We start from the raw sequence: 17,822 nt of genomic DNA on the forward strand, positions 1-17,822 counted from the left end.
CATCTTATTTTATTTGGTGATTTAAGGAATGCAGAAGACAGAGAAAGACTACTGTTTCAAAACTAGAAGAGGAATTCTTGGAAGACAAAAGGGGGAATTAAGACATCTTCATATTACTAGTCCGTATCCCATATTCTTCTTGTATGGAAAGGTGCATGCTACCACACCCTGTCCACTGCAAGTATAATCTTTCAACTGGGTCTTGACTTCTTCCTCTGCTGTTAAGAATGTGAAAGAGCAAACATATGTGTGCAGGTCATGTCCTCATGCCTGGAGGCACTGCGGGGGAGACATATTCTTCTCTAGCTAGCAGTGAAATATGTGCTAATAAGCATCAGCTTAGTCATATCTTTCAACCGTCACCTTGTTATCAGGCTTTTGGGAACATTGGTGGGCCTCCAAAGCAAGATAGCAATGCCACTATCTCCAAGTCAGAAATAATACTTAGACTGAGCTCCCAAGGAAAAAAATGCTTGCAGTGCAGTCAGATGTAGAGAGGCATCATCGTCATGTTTCTGAGCAATTCAGCTGCAGTGCAGCAACCTTCCTAATATATGTATCGCATGGGGAAATTACCTTTTTTCCACAGCTTCTAGTATCTCCCATCCAGCATGACCAGGTGGAGTAGACTGTTTCCTTTTCAGTGGAGTAATGAAATTTGCTGTCTAATTTAATACAAATCATAAATGATTTATTTAAGGGTTTTTTTTCGTGCCAGGAGTGACTTGGGAAACTGCAAGTCGCTTCTGGTGTGAGAGAATTGGCCGTCTGCAGGGACGTTGCATAGGGAACGCCAAGATGATTTGATTTTTTAAATCATCCTTGTGGGAGGCTTCTCTCATGTCCCTGCATGAGGAGCTGGAGCTGATAGAGGGAGCTCATCTGCCTCTCCCTGGATTTGAACCTGCGACCTGTCAGTCTTCAATTCTGCTGGCACAGGGATTTAACCCACTGTGCCACCGGGGGCTCCTGGTATTTAAGATGCTGCATCCTTTTTCAAAAGTAGGTTTGCTCCTAGCACATATCTTACAAGTTCAGGCAAAACCCAGTCCACCAATATGGAAGCTATTACTCACCACTAGTCATGCCAGCTGGAGCGTTCTGAAAGATTCAGTTACCAAAAAGTAACTTTTCCACATTGTGGCATATTGTATAGTAACCTTCCCTCTCTGTTTCTCTTTCTTTCTTTCTTTCTTTCTTTCTTTCTTTCTTTCTTTTTTCCTCTTCTCCTTCCTTCCTTCTTCTTTCCTTCCTTTCCCTCCCTTTTCTTTCTCTCTTTTCTTCTTTCTCTACCTATTCCTGGACTGCAACTCCCAGCAGTCCTCCTGATTGATCTAGCTACCTACTATTTATCTCTATCTATATATATAAATCTATAAGGGGCCCCCGGTGGCGCAGTGGGTTAAAGCACTGAGCTGCTGAGCTTGCTGACCAAAAGGTTGCAGGTTCGATTCCAGGGAGCGGCGTGAGCTTCCGCTGTCAGCCCTAGCTTCTGCCAACCTAGCAGTTCGAAAACATGCAAATGTGAGTAGATCAATAGGTACCGCTCCGGTGGGACGGTAACGGCGCTCCATGCGGTCATGCTGGCCACATGACCTTGGAGGTGTCTATGGACAACACTGGCTCTTCGGCTTAGAAATGGAGATGAGCACCACACCCCAGAGTCAGACATGACTGGACAATGTCAGGGGACAACCTTTACCTTTACCTATATAAATAAAATTGTAATGTTCATTTGCAGGGTTTATGAGTGATGGTCACTCATTGGTCTCTTAGGGGTGTAGGTATCCAAATTATGTGTCAATTTGTCCAGTGGTTTTTGAGTTATGTTACATTTTTATTTATATAGATCAAGGGATGGCAAGTGAAGTTTGGTGTATGGCCAGTTTGGTGTATGGCCACAATTCTGTTATGAACGGCTTGTAGAACACATGCAAAGGGAACTTGACACAAGCCATCACTACCCACTCTCCTCTGCTTATCACAGAGACAGAAGAAGGAAAGCCCCCATGAGATATGTTAATGCATCACAGAGGCAAACCCAAGAGCCTTGAGCAAGACATGAGCAGTCGAGCAGAACAAACAACAGAAAGGAGAGAAGGGACCGCCCAAGGTGAGCAGCGGCAAAAAATATATATATAAAAGAAAACGAAAGAACAACAGGCAAAGCAATTCCACTTTCACAATATAGTCAGTTCTCCACATTTATGAGTTTCACATTTGGGGGTTTGAGTAATATCTTCTCTGTGTGAATTTCTTGGTCTTCTAACATAACCATATAGTTGCATAGGTTCCCTGAGAAGTGTAAAGTAAAGGTAAAGGTTCCCCTTGACATTAAGTCTAGTCGTATCCAACTCTGGGGGCTGGTGCTCATCTCCATTTCTAAGCTGAAGAGCTGGCATTGTCCGTAGACACCTTCTAGGTCATGTAGTCAGCATGACTGAATGAAGTGCCATTACCTTACTGCAGGAGTGGTACCTGCTGATATACTCACATTTGCATGTTTTCAAACTGTTAGGTTAGCAGAAGCTGGGCCTAATAGCGGGAGTTCACCCCACTCCCCGGATTCAAACAGCCAACTTTTCGGTCAGCAAGTTCAGCAGCTCAGCGGTTTAACCCCCTGTGCCACCAGAGAAGTGTACTCTCCAGTCAAAAGAATGTGATTTTTATTCATTTTCCCCACTTTTGCAGGGGTCTTGTGCCCCCAACCACAGCAAATGTGGAGGGCTGCCTGTGCAGTGGTATCCGGAGAGAACTGGCTGGTTAATGAGAACATTGCATAATTATGGAATGCTGACACCACTTTTAATGCGTTCTGCAGAATCCTGGGATTGGTAATTTCATGAGATATTTAGAATTCAGTTCTAGGGAATTAAAGTTTTTTGAAACATTTTTAAAATAGATGACCAGAAAAAAAAATAGTTGGGTGGGGAGAAAAGGGGAAGTGCAATGGGGCAAACTGCTGAGCTGCTGAACTTGCTGACCAGAAGGTTAGTGGTTCAAATTATCAGGACGGGTGAGCTCCTGCTGTTAGCCCCAGCTTCTGCCGAACTAGCAGTTTGAAAACATGCAAATGTGAGTAGATCAATAGCTACTGCCTCGGCGGGAAGGTAAACGGCATTCCATGGACAACACAGACTCTTTGGCTTAGAAACTGAGATGAGCAGCACTCTCAGAGCCAGAAGGGGAAGTCTATACCTTTATCTGTGTCTCATTGTTTCTAGGCACTGAATCATAGAATCATAGAATCAAAGAGTTGGAAGAGACCTCATGGGCCATCCAGTCCAACCCCCTGCCAAGAAGGAGGAAAATTGCATTCAAATCACCCCTGACAGATGGCCATCCAGCCTCTGTTTAAAAACTTCCAAAGAATGTTTGCTTTGTGTCTGTATATGCTGGAATCTGCCCTGAGTCCCCTCAGGGAGATAGGGCGGAATACAAATAAATTATTATTATTATTATTATTATTATTATTATTATTATTATTGAATCCAAAGAGTTTTGAGTAAATTTACAAAAGTGGGAGATCAAATCCTTCATTTAGTCCTCCAAGAAACAATGACTTTAATTTTAATATACACTTTCACATTTTGTGTTTACCGTATATACTCGAATATAAGCCGACTTGAATATAAGTCGGGGCACCTAATTTTTCCACAAAAAACTGGGAAAATGTATTGACTCAGGTATAAACTGAGGGTGGGAAATGCAACAGCTAGTGGTAAATATCAAAATAAAAATAGATACCAATAACATTGCATTAATTGAGGCATCAGTAGGTTAAATGTTTTTGAATACTTACATAAAACTGTAATTTAATTTCAGAGAGTAAAATATAAATGCAATAATAATAAAGTAAAATAATGTAATAATAACAATAATAAAGAGTAAAATAATAAATGTAATAATAATAGAGGAAAATAATAAATGTAATAATAATAGAGGAAAATAATAAATGTAATAATAACAATAATAGAGAAAAAAATAAATGGAATAATAGCAATAATAAATAGATAAAATAATGTAATAATAATAATAGAAAAAATAATAAATGCAATAAAATAATAAATAAAATAATTTATTATATAAATAAATTTATTATATTTATTATTTATTATATAAATAAATAAAATAGTAAAATAATGTAACTGTAATAATAGTAATAAAGAAAATAAAATAAAAATATCATTAAAATAATACTAATAACCGAGTAAAATAATAAATAGCCATGACATGAGTATAAGCTGAAGGGAGCTTTTTCTGCCAAAAAGGGGCTGAAAAACTAGGCTTATACTTGAGTTTATAAAGTACTTTAACAAGAGGAAACACTTTTTTCTTGTTTCTTTTTGATGTTTATTTAAAAAGTGTCTTCTTACAGGAATTGTTACAATGTATACAATTCTATTTTCTTTTTCCCAAAAGGGACACATAATGCAAAGAACTGTTAGTCCAATTCAAACTGAGCCTAAACCAGTGTTTCTCAACCTTCCTAATGCCGCGACCCCTAAATACAGTTCCTCAAGTTGTGGTGACCCCCAACCATAACATTAATTTCGTTGCTACTTCGTAACTGTAATTTTGCTCCTGTTATGAATCAGAATGTAAATATCCAGTATGCAGGATGTGTTTTCATTCACTGGAGCAAATTTGGCACAAATACTTAATATGCACAAATTTGAATACTGATTTTGTCATTTGGGAGTTATAGTTACTAGGCTTCACCTACAATCAAAAGCATTCTGAACTCCACCAACAATGGAATTGAACCAAACTTGGCATACCAAACTCCCATGACCAATAGAAAATATTGGAAGAGTTTGGTGGGCATTGACCTTGAGTTTGGGAGTTGTAGTTCACCTATATCTAGAGAGCACTGTGGACTCAAACAATGATGGATCTGGACCAAACACAGATCTAATATGCCCAAATGTGAACACTGGTGGAGTCTGGGGAAATGATACTTGACATTTTGGAGTTTGGGATTTATAGTTCACTTGCAATCAAAGAGTATTATGAACCCCACCAATGATAGAATTGGGCCAAACTTTCCACACAGAACCCTCATGACCAACAGAAAATACTGTGTTTTCTGATGGTCTTAAGTGACCCCTCTGACAGCCCCTCGCGACCCCTCCAGGGGTCCTGACTCCCAGTTTGAGAAACACTGGCCTAAATGGAACTTAAGTGATATGTTTCCAAATTATTGTTGAACTGGTATCGCCTTTCCTAAGCATTTCACCATCGGGAAACCCTTGAAACAATGTTCAGGGAACCCCCACATAGAAATAATCATATCAAAAAAATAAATCATTCTATCAAAAATACTGTGGGGTGTTCAAGCCTGAATATCTGTGGGATCCTAGGTTTGCAGGTAACCCAGTTTGAGAGGCTCTGATTTAGTAGATCTCCTCTGTAAAGAAGAACAATTGGATTTAGGCCATAGTATTTAAGAAGGAAGGCATCCTTACTTATTCAAGTGACTAAAAGTAACTCATTATATAATTGGGCTAATACCTGGATTTAAGGCCCTAAGCCACCAGATCCTATCTGGTCTTAGAAGTTAAGTAGCATGAGATTAATTAATTCTTGGACTGGGCAACCATACAATGAATATATGGTGCTCTGGGCCCTATTTCAGAAGCAGGAACTGGAAAAACTACCTAGGAAAACCCTATGGTTTTTAATGGAGTCAGAATACATTGATTGGTGATTTGAAGAGACACATAAAAACACACCAACCAGTTGAATTTAGGCTCAAAATCAAGGACAGGAATTTGATTACGCCAGAAAAGTAACTTTCGAAGCTCTGCCTTGCTGTCATCTTCAGTTTAGAGACTGAAGCACAAAGGCTGCCCCTGAGCAGATGTTTCTTTAGTTTCAGATCCTCTCTATTTCCCAGATGAAGCCAGGATTGAGCAAAAACCAGAGAGTTAGGCAATTTAAGAAGGAGAGAAGTGAAAGCAGCAAAAATCTATATAAATAAAAATGTAATGTTTGTTTGTGGGATTAACAGCACTCAAAAACCACTGAACAAATTGACACCAAATTTGGACACAAGACACCTAACAACCAAATGTATGTCCTTCACTCAAAAAAATTGATTTTGTCATTTGGGAGTTGTAGTTGCTGGGGTTTATAGTTCACCTACAATCAAAGAGCATTTTGAACCCCACCAACGATGGAATTGAACCACAATTGGCACACATAACTCCCATGACCAACAGAAAATACTGAAAGGGTTTGGTGGGCAGTGTCCTTTGGTTTTGGAGTTGTAGTTCACCTACATCCAGAGATCACTGTGGACTCAAACAATGATGGATCTCGACCAAACTCTACAAGAATACTCAATATGCCCAAATGTGAACACTGGTGGAGTTTGGGGAAAATACAATCTTGACATTTGGGAGTTGTAGTTGCTGGGATTTATAGTTCACCTACAATCACAGAGCACTCTGAACGCCACCAATGATAGAATTGGGCCAAACTTCCCACCCAGAACCCCCATGTGGGCCAGGGGACGGCTAGTAAGCAATAAAAATTACTATCAAATTTTAAATTAGCAGGGCTCAATAGTATAGTTTCTCAAGGTTGCTTTTGTTGTGGCAGTTAATACCTGTTAAGTTTATGTCAACTGATAGTACTCCTCTCAATTGGAGAATAGCAAGAGCCCCAAATCCTTAGCAGAGCTGCTCAGGTCTTGCAAAGCCAGGGCTTGGTTGATTCTATACACCTGTTATTATTACCATTATTACTATTACATATTCCCAGTGGAGCCCCAGTTGCACAGTGGGTTAAAGCACTGAGCTGCTGAGCTTGTTGACTGAAAGGTTGCAGTTCTGAATCCAGGGAGCGGCATGAGCTTCCGTTGTCAGCCCTAGCTTCTACCAAACTAGCAGTTCGAAAACATGCAAATGTGAGTAGATCAATAGGTACCGCTCCGGTGGGAAGGTAACGGCACTCCATGCAGTCATGCCAGCCACATGACCTTGGAGGTGTCTATGGACAACGCCAGCTCTTCGGCTTAGAAATGGAGATGAGCATGCACCACACCCCACAGTCAGACATGACTGGACTTCATGTCAGGGGAACACTTTTACCTTTATCCTATGCCCAGTGTTGCCCAGTTGTTGAAGGGGCTGCTGCCCCCCTGCTTTCTCCCTTCTCCAGCTCTGAAAAGGCATGAACTCACAGTGTCTGCAGGGCAACACCTTGCCACTCGCTTTGTGCATCCTTTCTTTGTGGCTCTTTCTTTCCTTCCTCTATTTCTCTCACAACTTTCTCTTTTCTTTCTTTTTCCTCATACACCTTCCCCCTTATTTCCTCTCTCTTGCATTGTTTTTCTTCCTTACTTCTCTCCCTTCCTTTCTCTCCTCTTTGTACCTTCCTTTCTCTTATTTCCATTTCCTCCTCTCCTCTCATACCTTCTCCCCCTTTCTTTCTCTTCCTTCCCCCTTCCCCTTTCTCCCCCTATTTTCCTTCCTTCCCTTCTCTCCCTCCTCCTTTTCCTCATATGCATGTCCATCAGAGGGCCACTTCACCTAGCAACAGCCAATCTTTCCCCCAGCCATATCCAAACCACTTTGTTCCTTTTCCCCTCTTCAGCTCAAAGACTGAAAGAGGTGATTTTTTAATTTCAAATACCTCAATTATTTAAAGTTGTAGTTCACGCACATCTAGAGAGCACTTTGGACTCAAACAATGATAGATCTGGACCAAACTTGGCACGAATGCTTAACATGCCTAAATGTGAACACTGGTGGAGTTTGGGGAAAACAGACCTTGACTTTTGGGAGTTGTAGTTTCTGGGATTTATAGTTCACCTACAATCAAAGAGAATTTTGAATCACACCAATGATAGAACTGGTTTTTTTTGTCATGTCAGGAGTGACTTGAGAAACTGCAAGTCACTTCTGGTGTGAGAGAATTGGCCGTCTGCAAGGATGTTGCCCAGGGGACGCCCGGATGATTTGATGTTTTTTATCATCCTTGTGGGAGGCTTCTCTCATGTCCCCACATGAGGAGCTGGAGCTGATAGAGGGAGCTCATCCGCCTCTCTCTGGATTCGAACCTGTGACCTGTCGGTCTTCAGTCCTGCCAGCACAGGGGTTTAACCCACTGTGCCACCGGGGACTCCATAGAACTGGGTGAAACTTTCCAACATCCCATGCCTTGATGAGACTCAGTGACATGAGCCTCCCTCCAGCCTCACATGCTCTCCCTCGCCTGCACATGTGCACCATGCTGCCATGCTCTGAGCACACCTGCTCTCCCCTCTTTGCTTGGAGTCTCAGAAACAGTCCTCTCCTCGTCTGAGAGGCCGGCCAATCACAGCAAAGGAGGGCTTTTGGTGGGAGGATTTGCCATCTGTTTCCAAAAAAAGGAAGAGAAGGACAGGTGGAGAGATCTTCAGCCTTCTTCGCCAAAGGGGTTCCTAAGACCATCTGAAATATATGTTTTCTGATGGCCTTTGGTGACCCCTCTGAAACCCCCTCACGATTCCGCCAGGCGTCCCGACCCCCAGAATGAGAAACTCTGTTAAAGAATTATGGAAATTGTAGTTCAATACCTTCAAAGTGCACAAAATAGAGGAAGGCTGCTCCAAGCCGATCCCATTTGCTACTGCCAACCTTTGAAGTTATCCAATTAAACACAAAAACATCCAGTTTGGAAAAGATGCAATTTATGTTTCTTATTATTGCCCAATCCAGTTAGCCCTGGAACACCCTAAAGATTTTATGCATTGTTCTTGATTGCTGGCCTACATTTTTAATATGAACAAAATAAATATTTTAAAGGATTAAGCAACAATTGCTCCTCAGCTCGCTACAACTGACAGCTTATTCCACAATTGTAGAAAGAAAGCCGAAATTGCTTGGCAGCCATATGAAACAAGTTGGCTTGGAAGCTATATTTTAACCCTGCTGCAATCTGGAAGAAAAATAGTACCAAGAATGGATGAATGCCCTATTTACCTTAAAAAATGCAAACCACTTGTAGTTGTTCACCACAAGCTCGAAGCCTTGGTTGTAAATTAGCGTGAAGAAGCCGTAGTTCCCTTTACTGTCCAGGGCAACATCAAATTTTTGAAGGTTCACAGTTATTTCCTCTTCCACCGGTCCTAAAAAGAAGGAGCAAAGAGGTCAGGAAACTGAAGCCAACTGGGCCAAGAACACCAGTAATGTTTAAAACATGTATAATGTTCCCTCCAAAGTATAGCGAAAATATGAATAAAACCCCACTTTTTATATTTCTTTAGAAATCTCAAGATTCTATTATCAGCTTCTGGACTGTAAATTGATAACAGTCATGCTGGAGAAACTAGAAATGCCCACAGAAAACATGTGATTATTAACAGCAAAACAGCAGAGGGAAAACAATCAGGGACATCTAATCACCTCTCAACAAAAGATTGCTCCAGGCAATGCTAATCAAGGTGGTCAGTTGAAACATTCACACCTAGCTCCAGCAGACAAGAGTCCTTTGTCCCACCCTGGTCTTTCCACAGATATATAAACCCATTTTTCTAGTTCCAACAGACCTCACTACCTCTGAGGATGCTTGCCATAGATGCAGGCGAAATGTCAGGAGAGAATGCCTCTAGAACATGGCCATATAGCCCGAAAAAACCCACAACAACCCAGTGATTCTGGCCATGAAAGTCTTTGACAATACAAACATGTGATTATTTATTTTTTAATTAATTTACTGTATTTATACCCCACCCTTCTCATCCCCAAGGAGTTTCAAAGCAGCCTTACAAAAGGCAGCAATTTGATGCCATATCAAACAGACATATAATAAAATAAACATATTCATTAAAACATAAAATTAAAAGCAATATAAACATTATAGCCCATTATTAAAACCACGCAATCGGAAATCATAGTCAAAAAGCCGTTCCAGTCATTATTGCACATGTTCCATCTTTACTTATTTCGCTGCACTTTCTTTCTGAAGGTTGGGAGGGAGGGGGCTGCCCTGATTTCACTGAGGAGGGAATTCCATAGATGAGGTGCCACCACTGAGAAGGCCCTGTCTCTTGTCCCCACCAGTTGAGCCTGTAAGGAGGACCTGGAACATTGTTATTTCTGCATCGCATAATAATCATACCAGTCCAAAAGATGTTTCCACTTCTGTGGCATTAAGCGACAGCATTCAGAACCACATTTTTTACAGGAATGATTTGCTGGCTCCCATCATGTGAGAGCCTCGAGGTGGGGAAATGACATTGTTTGCTCCTTCTACCATAGCCTTCTGAACTTGTGACTATGATCCCCAGAAGCAGGAAGTGGCGATGTTTGATGAGAAAAGAAGAACAATCACAGGGCTTCAAACCACACCACCGTTCTTCTCCACATATGAATCTGCCTTTGGCAATTTGGTTTGCTTTTTCGTCTACTTCCGTCTACTTTCTCATTTGCACTGGAAGACGCAGGGTGCACATACACTTTAGCGCACGTATGGGCAAAACCAGCCTTGAGGGCTAGACGTGGCCCCTTGGACTCTTTTCTCAAGCCCTCCTCTCTCTCAACCACCCTATCCTTCCTTCTCTCTTTCTCTCCCTCCTTCCTTCCCTTCCACTCTTTCATCCTTTTTTCCTTTCCTCTTCCCTCTCTCCTTTTACCCTTCCTTCCTTTTCATCCTTTCCTCCTTCTTTCCTTCCTTACAAACTTCTCTTCCTCCCTCCCTCCTTATCCTTCCACCCTTCCTTCTCTCTTTCCTTCCTCCTTCCCTCCCTTCCTTCCTTCCCTCCTTCTTTCTCTCTTCCTCCTTCCTTCCCTCTCTCCCTACATCCTTCCCTTAGCAGGGAGTGCTAGCATGTGGTCCCCAAGTTAGAAAGTTTGCTCATGCCTGCCATAGCATCAATAAAGTTTGACAACTTTTTAAACTGCCATGGCTCAATGCTGTGGATTCTTGGGATTTGTAACTGGGTGAGATGGCAGAACACTTTGGCAGAGGGCTAACAACTTTGCAAAACTACAGTCCCCATAAATCTATGACATTGAGCCATGGTAGTTATGATGGCACACCAGGAAGATCTAATGAGAAAACTAAATGTGTCTGGCTATTTTCCCAGTGACCATCGGTATGCCCTATAAGTACTGTAATTCCCCCAAAATAAAACTCTACAAACAAGACTAAATTCAAACAATTGAGTTTACTAAACAATCAAGATGAATCAAACAAGGTATACAGAGGTGCAGTTTGATTATGATATAGAGTTAGAATAAGGAACAGGTATAAGGTACAACTCTGAGGTAAAAAACAAAACTATATACTATGAGGTAAGAACTCTCTATGATGGTACAATAATGAAATAATAATGTAATAATGGTGCCAAACTGCATTAATACATTAGCCTCCGCTACTATGATCACAAATGTAATAGAAGACTGTACTGAAACATGTCTTTTTAAACTTTGTTTATTGTATGTATTTTTATTACGTTGCTGTTGGTGTTTTGTTTTTATTTTTCTTTATGTCTTTTGGGCTTGGCCTCATGTAAGCCATCCTGAGTCCCCGTCAGGGAGATGGAGGCGGGGTATAAATAAAGTTTATTATAATATTATTATTCTCTAAAGAAAGGAAAAGTTCCATTGAACTTTGTTGCTGTTAACTCTGTCAATTTTGACTTATTGTGAAAATGGCTGACCTCCAAGTTGTATTTTTATCGGAAGCCTCGCTCAGGTCTTGCAAAGTATCTGGTATTCCTTGGAAAGTCCCATTTAAATATTTCCAGGCCTGATCCTGACCACCTTCCAAGACCAGACAGATCTGGCACCTTGGGATAATTTAGGGCTGAATTGGAGAAAAATAGTTTGGGAAGAACTTTTCCTTTCTCATAATCCTGGAAATCTGGGTCATTTAACTATGCATATGATGGGTGATTCGGGAAAAATAAATGGAACGATGTCTTCACACAGCATTGGGTTCAACTCCAGACCTCACTGGGCCCTTCCACACCACTCTTTATCCCAGGATGTAATCCCATATTATCTGCCAGAATACCTGGGATAAACAGATAACCTGGGTCAAATCCTGGCCGTGTGGAAGGGCCCACTGTCACAAGAGGTAGTAGATATTTGCCAGCTTGGATAGCTGGATGGGAAAGTCTAGATCAGTGTTTCTCAACCTTCCTAATGCCGCGACCCCTTAATGCAGTTCCTCATGTTGTGGTGACCCTCAACCATAAAATTATTTTCGTTGCTAATTCATAACTGTAATTTTGCTACTGTTGTTAATTGTAAATATCTGATATGTAGGATGTATTTTCATTCACTGGACCAAATTTGGCACAAATACCCAATATACCCAAATTTGAATATTGGTGGGGTTGGGAGGGATTGATTTTGTCATTTGGGAGTTGTAGTTGCTGGGATTGATAGTTCACCTACAACCCAAGAGTATTCTGAACTCCACCAATGATGGAATTGAACCAAACTTAGCACACAGAACTCCCACGACCAGCAGAAAATGCTGGAAGTGTTTGGTGGGCAGTTTTGGAGTTGTAGTTCACCTACATCCAGAGAACAGTGTGGACTCAAACCATGGTGGATCTGTACCAAACTTGGCACAAATATTCAGTTTGCCCAAATATGAACACTGGTAGAGTTTAGGGAAAATAGACCTTGACATTTGGGAGTTGTAGTTGCTGGGATTTATAGTTCACCTACAATCAAAGAGCATTCTGAACCCCACCAACCCCACTTGGCCCAATTAAAGATAGAATTGGGCCAAACTTCCCACACACAATCCCATGACCAACAGAAAATACTGTGTTTTCTGGTGGTCTTTGGCGACCCCTCTGACACACCCACGTGACCCCCCCAGGGGTCCCGACCCCCAGGTTGAGAAACACTGGTCTAGATAAAACATGGGGGACTGGGCTACCAGTAAGTACTAGTTAGGGATGCTTTATACAACCTTCCATATTGAGGCAACATGCCTCTGTGTTTCAGTTACTGAGATTGCAAGATAGGGATCATGGTTGCTAGCGGACTTCTCAGATTGTCTACTAGGAAAACAAAACATTGGACTTGATATGGCTCACTCCAAGAGCTCATTAGTACAATATTCTTACATAATTAAATGTATTTAGATTGCAACTCCCATCATCCCTCACCACAGACTAGGCCAAATAGGGCTGGTGGGAAATGGAAGTCCAAATATAGAATCATAGAGTTGGAAAAGATCTAATGGGCCATCCAGTCCAACCCTCTGCCAAGAAGCAGGAAAATTGCATTCAAAGTACCCCTGACAGATGGCCATCCAGCCTCTGTTTAAAGGCCTCCAAAGAAGGAGCCTCCACCACACTCCGGGGCAGAGAGTTCCACTGCTGAACAGATCTCATGGTCAGGAAGTTCTTCCTAATGTTCAGATGGAATATATTTAGAAGATCCCAAAATGCCTATGTCTGCTGCATCAAAAAAAAGATTATGTAAACTGGAGGCAAAGAAAGGAACACATACATGCATACCTTCGGCTTCCAAACCAAATCAGAAAAATATAGTGTTATTCCTTTTGTGCCCTTCAAAATTCTTGCAAAAGCTGGGCCTGGTTGAACTGACTAAAGTTTTTAGAGCTATAAACTTTTTTCCTGCTTGGTGATCTTGAACAAATGACACTCCCCCAGCCTCAGAAGAAGGCAAAGGCAAACTTCCTCTGAACAAATCTTGCCAGGAAACCCCTGTGATAGGCTCACCACAACTTGGAAACCACTTGAAGGCACACAACAGTGACAACAAAGAGCTTCTTTACTAGCACAGAGCATAGTGGCACAGGTGGTAATTTTTTAAAAGGAAATGAGTTCCTTTTATCTTGCAATGATATTGCTGTAAGAGGAGAATCATCTTTTAATATTTCCCTAACTGTCTACTAGAGAAAAAGCAGCTAAGTCTTTGCACTGAGCCATGTCATCAGTAGCATATAAAATCAGAGCAACAACTGTATATCTCCACATTCCAAGGTCAGTGGTACTCAACCTTCCGAATGCTATGATCCCTTAACACAGTTCCTCATGTTGTGGTGACCCCCAACCATAAAATTATTTTCATTGCTACTTCACAACTGTAATTTTTGGTTCAACTAACATCAGAGATGTGGTTCGTTTGAATTGCCATGGAGAATTGTCATAGTGTCCAATTCTGGGCACCACAATTAAAGAGAGATATTGACAAGCTGGAATGTGTCCAGAGGAGGGTGACTAAAATGATCAAGGGTCTGGAGAACAAGCCCTATGAGGAGCGGCTTAAGGAGCTGGGCATGTTTAGCCTGAAGAAGAGAAGGCTGAGAGGAAACATGATGAGGGCCATGGATAAAAATGTGAGAGGACATAATAGGAAGGAGGGAACAAACTTGTTTTCTGCTGCCCTGGAGACTAGGATGTAGAACAATGGCTTCAAACTACAGGAAAGCAGATTCCATCTGAACATGAGGAAGAACTTCTTGACTGTGAGAGCTGTTCATCAGTGGAACTCTCTGCCCCAGAGTGTGGGGGAGGCTCCTTCTTTTGAGGCCTTTAAATAGAGGCCGAATGGCCATCTGTCAGGGGTGCTTTGAATGTGATTTTCCTGCTTCTTAGCAGAGGGTTGGACTGGATGGCCCACGAGGTCTCTTCCAACTCTACGATTCTATGTAAACTGACAAGGAGTTGAACTGGAAGACATTGATGATTATAGTTTTAATGGTTTTATGTGGATTTTATTATGTGATATTAAATGTTTTTAATATGTATGTATGTTGTGGCGTCAAATTGTTGCCAACCTGTACGCCACCCTGAGTTTCCTTCAGGCTGAGAAAAGTGAGATAAAAAAGCTGTAGATAAATAAATAAATAATATGGCAGTGTATTCAACTTGTATGCAGAACACATCATGCAATATACTGGGCTTGATGAATTAAAATTGCTGGAAGAAATATTAAAAACCTTAGATATGCAGATGATACCACTCTGATGGCCGAAAGCGAGGAAGAGCTGAGGAGCCTTCTAATCAAGGTGAAAGAAGAAAGGGCAAAAGCCGGGTTGCAGTTAAACATAAAAAAACTAAGATTATGGCAGCCAGACTGATTGATAACTGGGAAATAGAAACTGTAGAGGCCGTGACAGACTTTGTATTTCTAGGTGCAAAGATTACTGCAGACGCAGAGTGTGGCCGGGAAATTAGGAGATGTTTACTTCTTGGGAGGAGAGCAATGTCCAATCTTGATAAAATAGTAAAGAGTAGAGACATCACACTGGCAACAAAGATCCGCATAGTCAAAGCAATGATCCCCATAGTCACCTATGGATGTAAGAGCTGGACCTTAGGGAAGGCTGAGCGAAGGAAAATAGATGCTTCTGAACTGTGGTGTAGGAGGAAAGTTCTGAGAGTGCCTTGGACTGACAGAAGATCCAACCAGTCCATCCTCCAGGAAATAAAGCCCGACTGCTCATTAGAGGGAAGGATAGTAGAGACAAAGTTGAAGTACTTTGGCCCATCATCAGAAGAAAAGAAAGCTTAGAGAAGACAATGATGTTGGGGAAAATGGAAGGAAAAGGGAAGAGGGACCAACCAGGGTCAAGATGGATGGATGGTATCCATGCAGTGACTGGCTTGACTCTGAAGGAGCTGGGGGTGGTGATGGCCAATAGGGAGCTCTGGCGTGGGCTGGTCCATGAATCATAGAATCAAAGAGTTGGAAGAGACCTCATGGGCCATCCAGTCCAACCCCCTGCCAAGAAGCAGGAATATTGCATTCAAATCACCCTTGACAGATGGCCATCCAGCTTCTGTTTAAAAGCTTCCAAAGGAGACTCCACCACACTCCGGGGCAGAGAGTTCCACTGCTGAATGGCTCTCACAGTCAGGAAGTTCTTCCTCATGTTCAGATGGAATCTCCTCTCTTGTAGTTTGAAGCCATTGTTCTGCGTCCTAGTCTCCAGGGAAGCAGAAAACAAGCTTGCTCCCTCCTCCCTGTGGCTTCCTCTTACATATTTATACATGGCTATCATATCTCCTCTCAGCCTTCCCTTCTTCAGGCTAAACATGCCCAGCTCCTTAAGCCGCTCCTCATAGGGCTTGTTCTCCAGACCCTTGATCATTTTAGTCGCCCTCCTCTGGACACATTCCAGCTTGTCAATATCTCTCTTGAATTGTGGTGCCCAGAATTGGACACAGTATTCCAGGTGTGGTCTAACCAAAGCGGAATAGAGGGGTAGCATTACTTCTCTAGATCTAGACACTATGCTCCTCTTGATGCAGGCCAAAATCCCATTGGCTTTTTTTGCTGCCAAATAGTGAAGAGTAGAGACCTCACACTGGCAACAAAGATCCACATAGTCAAAGCAATGGTATTCCCTGTAGTAACCTACGGATGTGAGAGATGGACCATAGGAAGACAGTCAGGAAGACTGAGCGAAGGAAGATAGATGCTTTTGAACTGTGGTGTTGGAGGAAAACTCTGAGAGTGTCTTGGACCGCGAGAAGACCCAACCAGTCCATACTTCAGGAAATAATGCCCTCACACATGTCCCTCATCATGTCTTCTCTCAGTCTTCTGCAGGCTAAACATGCCCAGCTCCTTAAGCTGCTCCTCATAGGGCTTGTTCTCCAGACCCTTGATCATTTTAGTCGCCCTCCTCTGGACACATTCCAGCTTGTCAATATCTCTCTTGAATTGTGGTGCCCAGAATTGGATACAATATTCCAGGTGTGGTCTAACCAAAGCGTAATGGAGGGTTACAAATGAAGTTACAAAGAATTGGAAGCGACTGAAGAAACAACAACAAATGACAGTGTAGACTCAGTGGTGTCAAACTGCATCCATTCCTCAGTGTCCCACCCCTAGTGGAAGAGTTCCTAAATTCGGGGGAGTTGGAGGAGGGGTTTGTTTCCTGGCTACCTCATCACACTAGAGAAAGAATCCACTTACAATCCGGTTTCTGCCTCTTGCAGAATTCTGGGGTTTGTAGTTTAGGAAGGAAACAGCCTCACAAAACCACAAACCCCAGAATTTTGCAGGAGGCACAAACCTGATTCTAAAGTGGATTTTTCTCTCTAGTGTGATGAGCCGCTGGGAAACTTTTTTGCTTTCCTTTCTGGAGGAAGAGCGCAAAACAACGGGGAGAGGCGTTTCTCTTCTGACTTACCCGGAACGGAGCAGTTAACGTGCCGGTAGGGACCCCCCTGGGCCCGGGTCACTCGGAAGAGCCAGCTGCCTTGCAGGTCTTCAAAGGTGCAGTTGGCCGGCGTGTCTGCCACACCCGGGTTCAGGTGGGAGAAAAAGAGCAGAAGACACGTGAAAGGCGCCAGGTGTCCCATGGTGCAGCCGGCCAAAGAAGTGGCTCTGGGGCTTGGAAGGAAGGGGCCAGGCGCGGGTTTAAAAAAGCAGCAACCGGAACAACGGTGCTCGGAAATGCCCGCCCCTGAGCGTCACGTGTGAAAGGGGAACCCCGTGTCCCTTTGCTCCAATGGGATCGGCGCCTGCTTCTACTCCTGGGCTGTGTCTCCCTTGAAAACAAGCTCGTAGGATCTCCTCTTGGGCTGCAAAGATCCCAAGCCACATCTCCAGCGTGGAATGAATGCAGTTGGATGCCTTCCCTGGCTCAGTGTTATGGGATTCCTGTTGCAAACTGCATTGGTCCCAGCCATGGGCAAGCTTGGGCCCTCCCTCCAAGTGTTTTGCACTCCAACTCCCACATCGGCTGTTAGGAATTGTGGGAGTTAAAGTCCAAAACAACTGGAGGGAGGGCCCAAGCTTGCCCATGCCTGCTATATGGCCTCAGGACAGTAATTCCCACAACCTTCCTTCACTCCTTGTCCTACTTCACAGGATTCTTGTGAA

At 42.6% G+C, this 17,822-nt stretch overlaps 1 protein-coding gene across 1 annotated transcript in view; it reads right to left on the minus strand.

Moving 5' to 3' along the window:
* CTSC (cathepsin C) overlaps positions 1-17,409 on the minus strand; it is a 39,762-nt gene extending 22,353 nt beyond the window's left edge. The window contains exons 1-2 of the mRNA XM_060771133.2: positions 17,128-17,409; positions 8,973-9,118 (exon numbers count right to left, since the gene is read on the minus strand). Of these exons, the coding sequence (XP_060627116.2) occupies positions 8,973-9,118; positions 17,128-17,299 (318 nt within the window). The 5' untranslated portion in view covers positions 17,300-17,409. The remainder of the gene's footprint in view (positions 1-8,972; positions 9,119-17,127) is intronic.
* Between the last annotated feature and the right edge of the window lie 413 nt (positions 17,410-17,822).

Source organism: Anolis sagrei, chromosome 3 (assembly GCF_037176765.1).
Source record: "Anolis sagrei isolate rAnoSag1 chromosome 3, rAnoSag1.mat, whole genome shotgun sequence".
Classification (NCBI taxonomy): Eukaryota; Metazoa; Chordata; class Lepidosauria; order Squamata; family Dactyloidae; genus Anolis; species Anolis sagrei.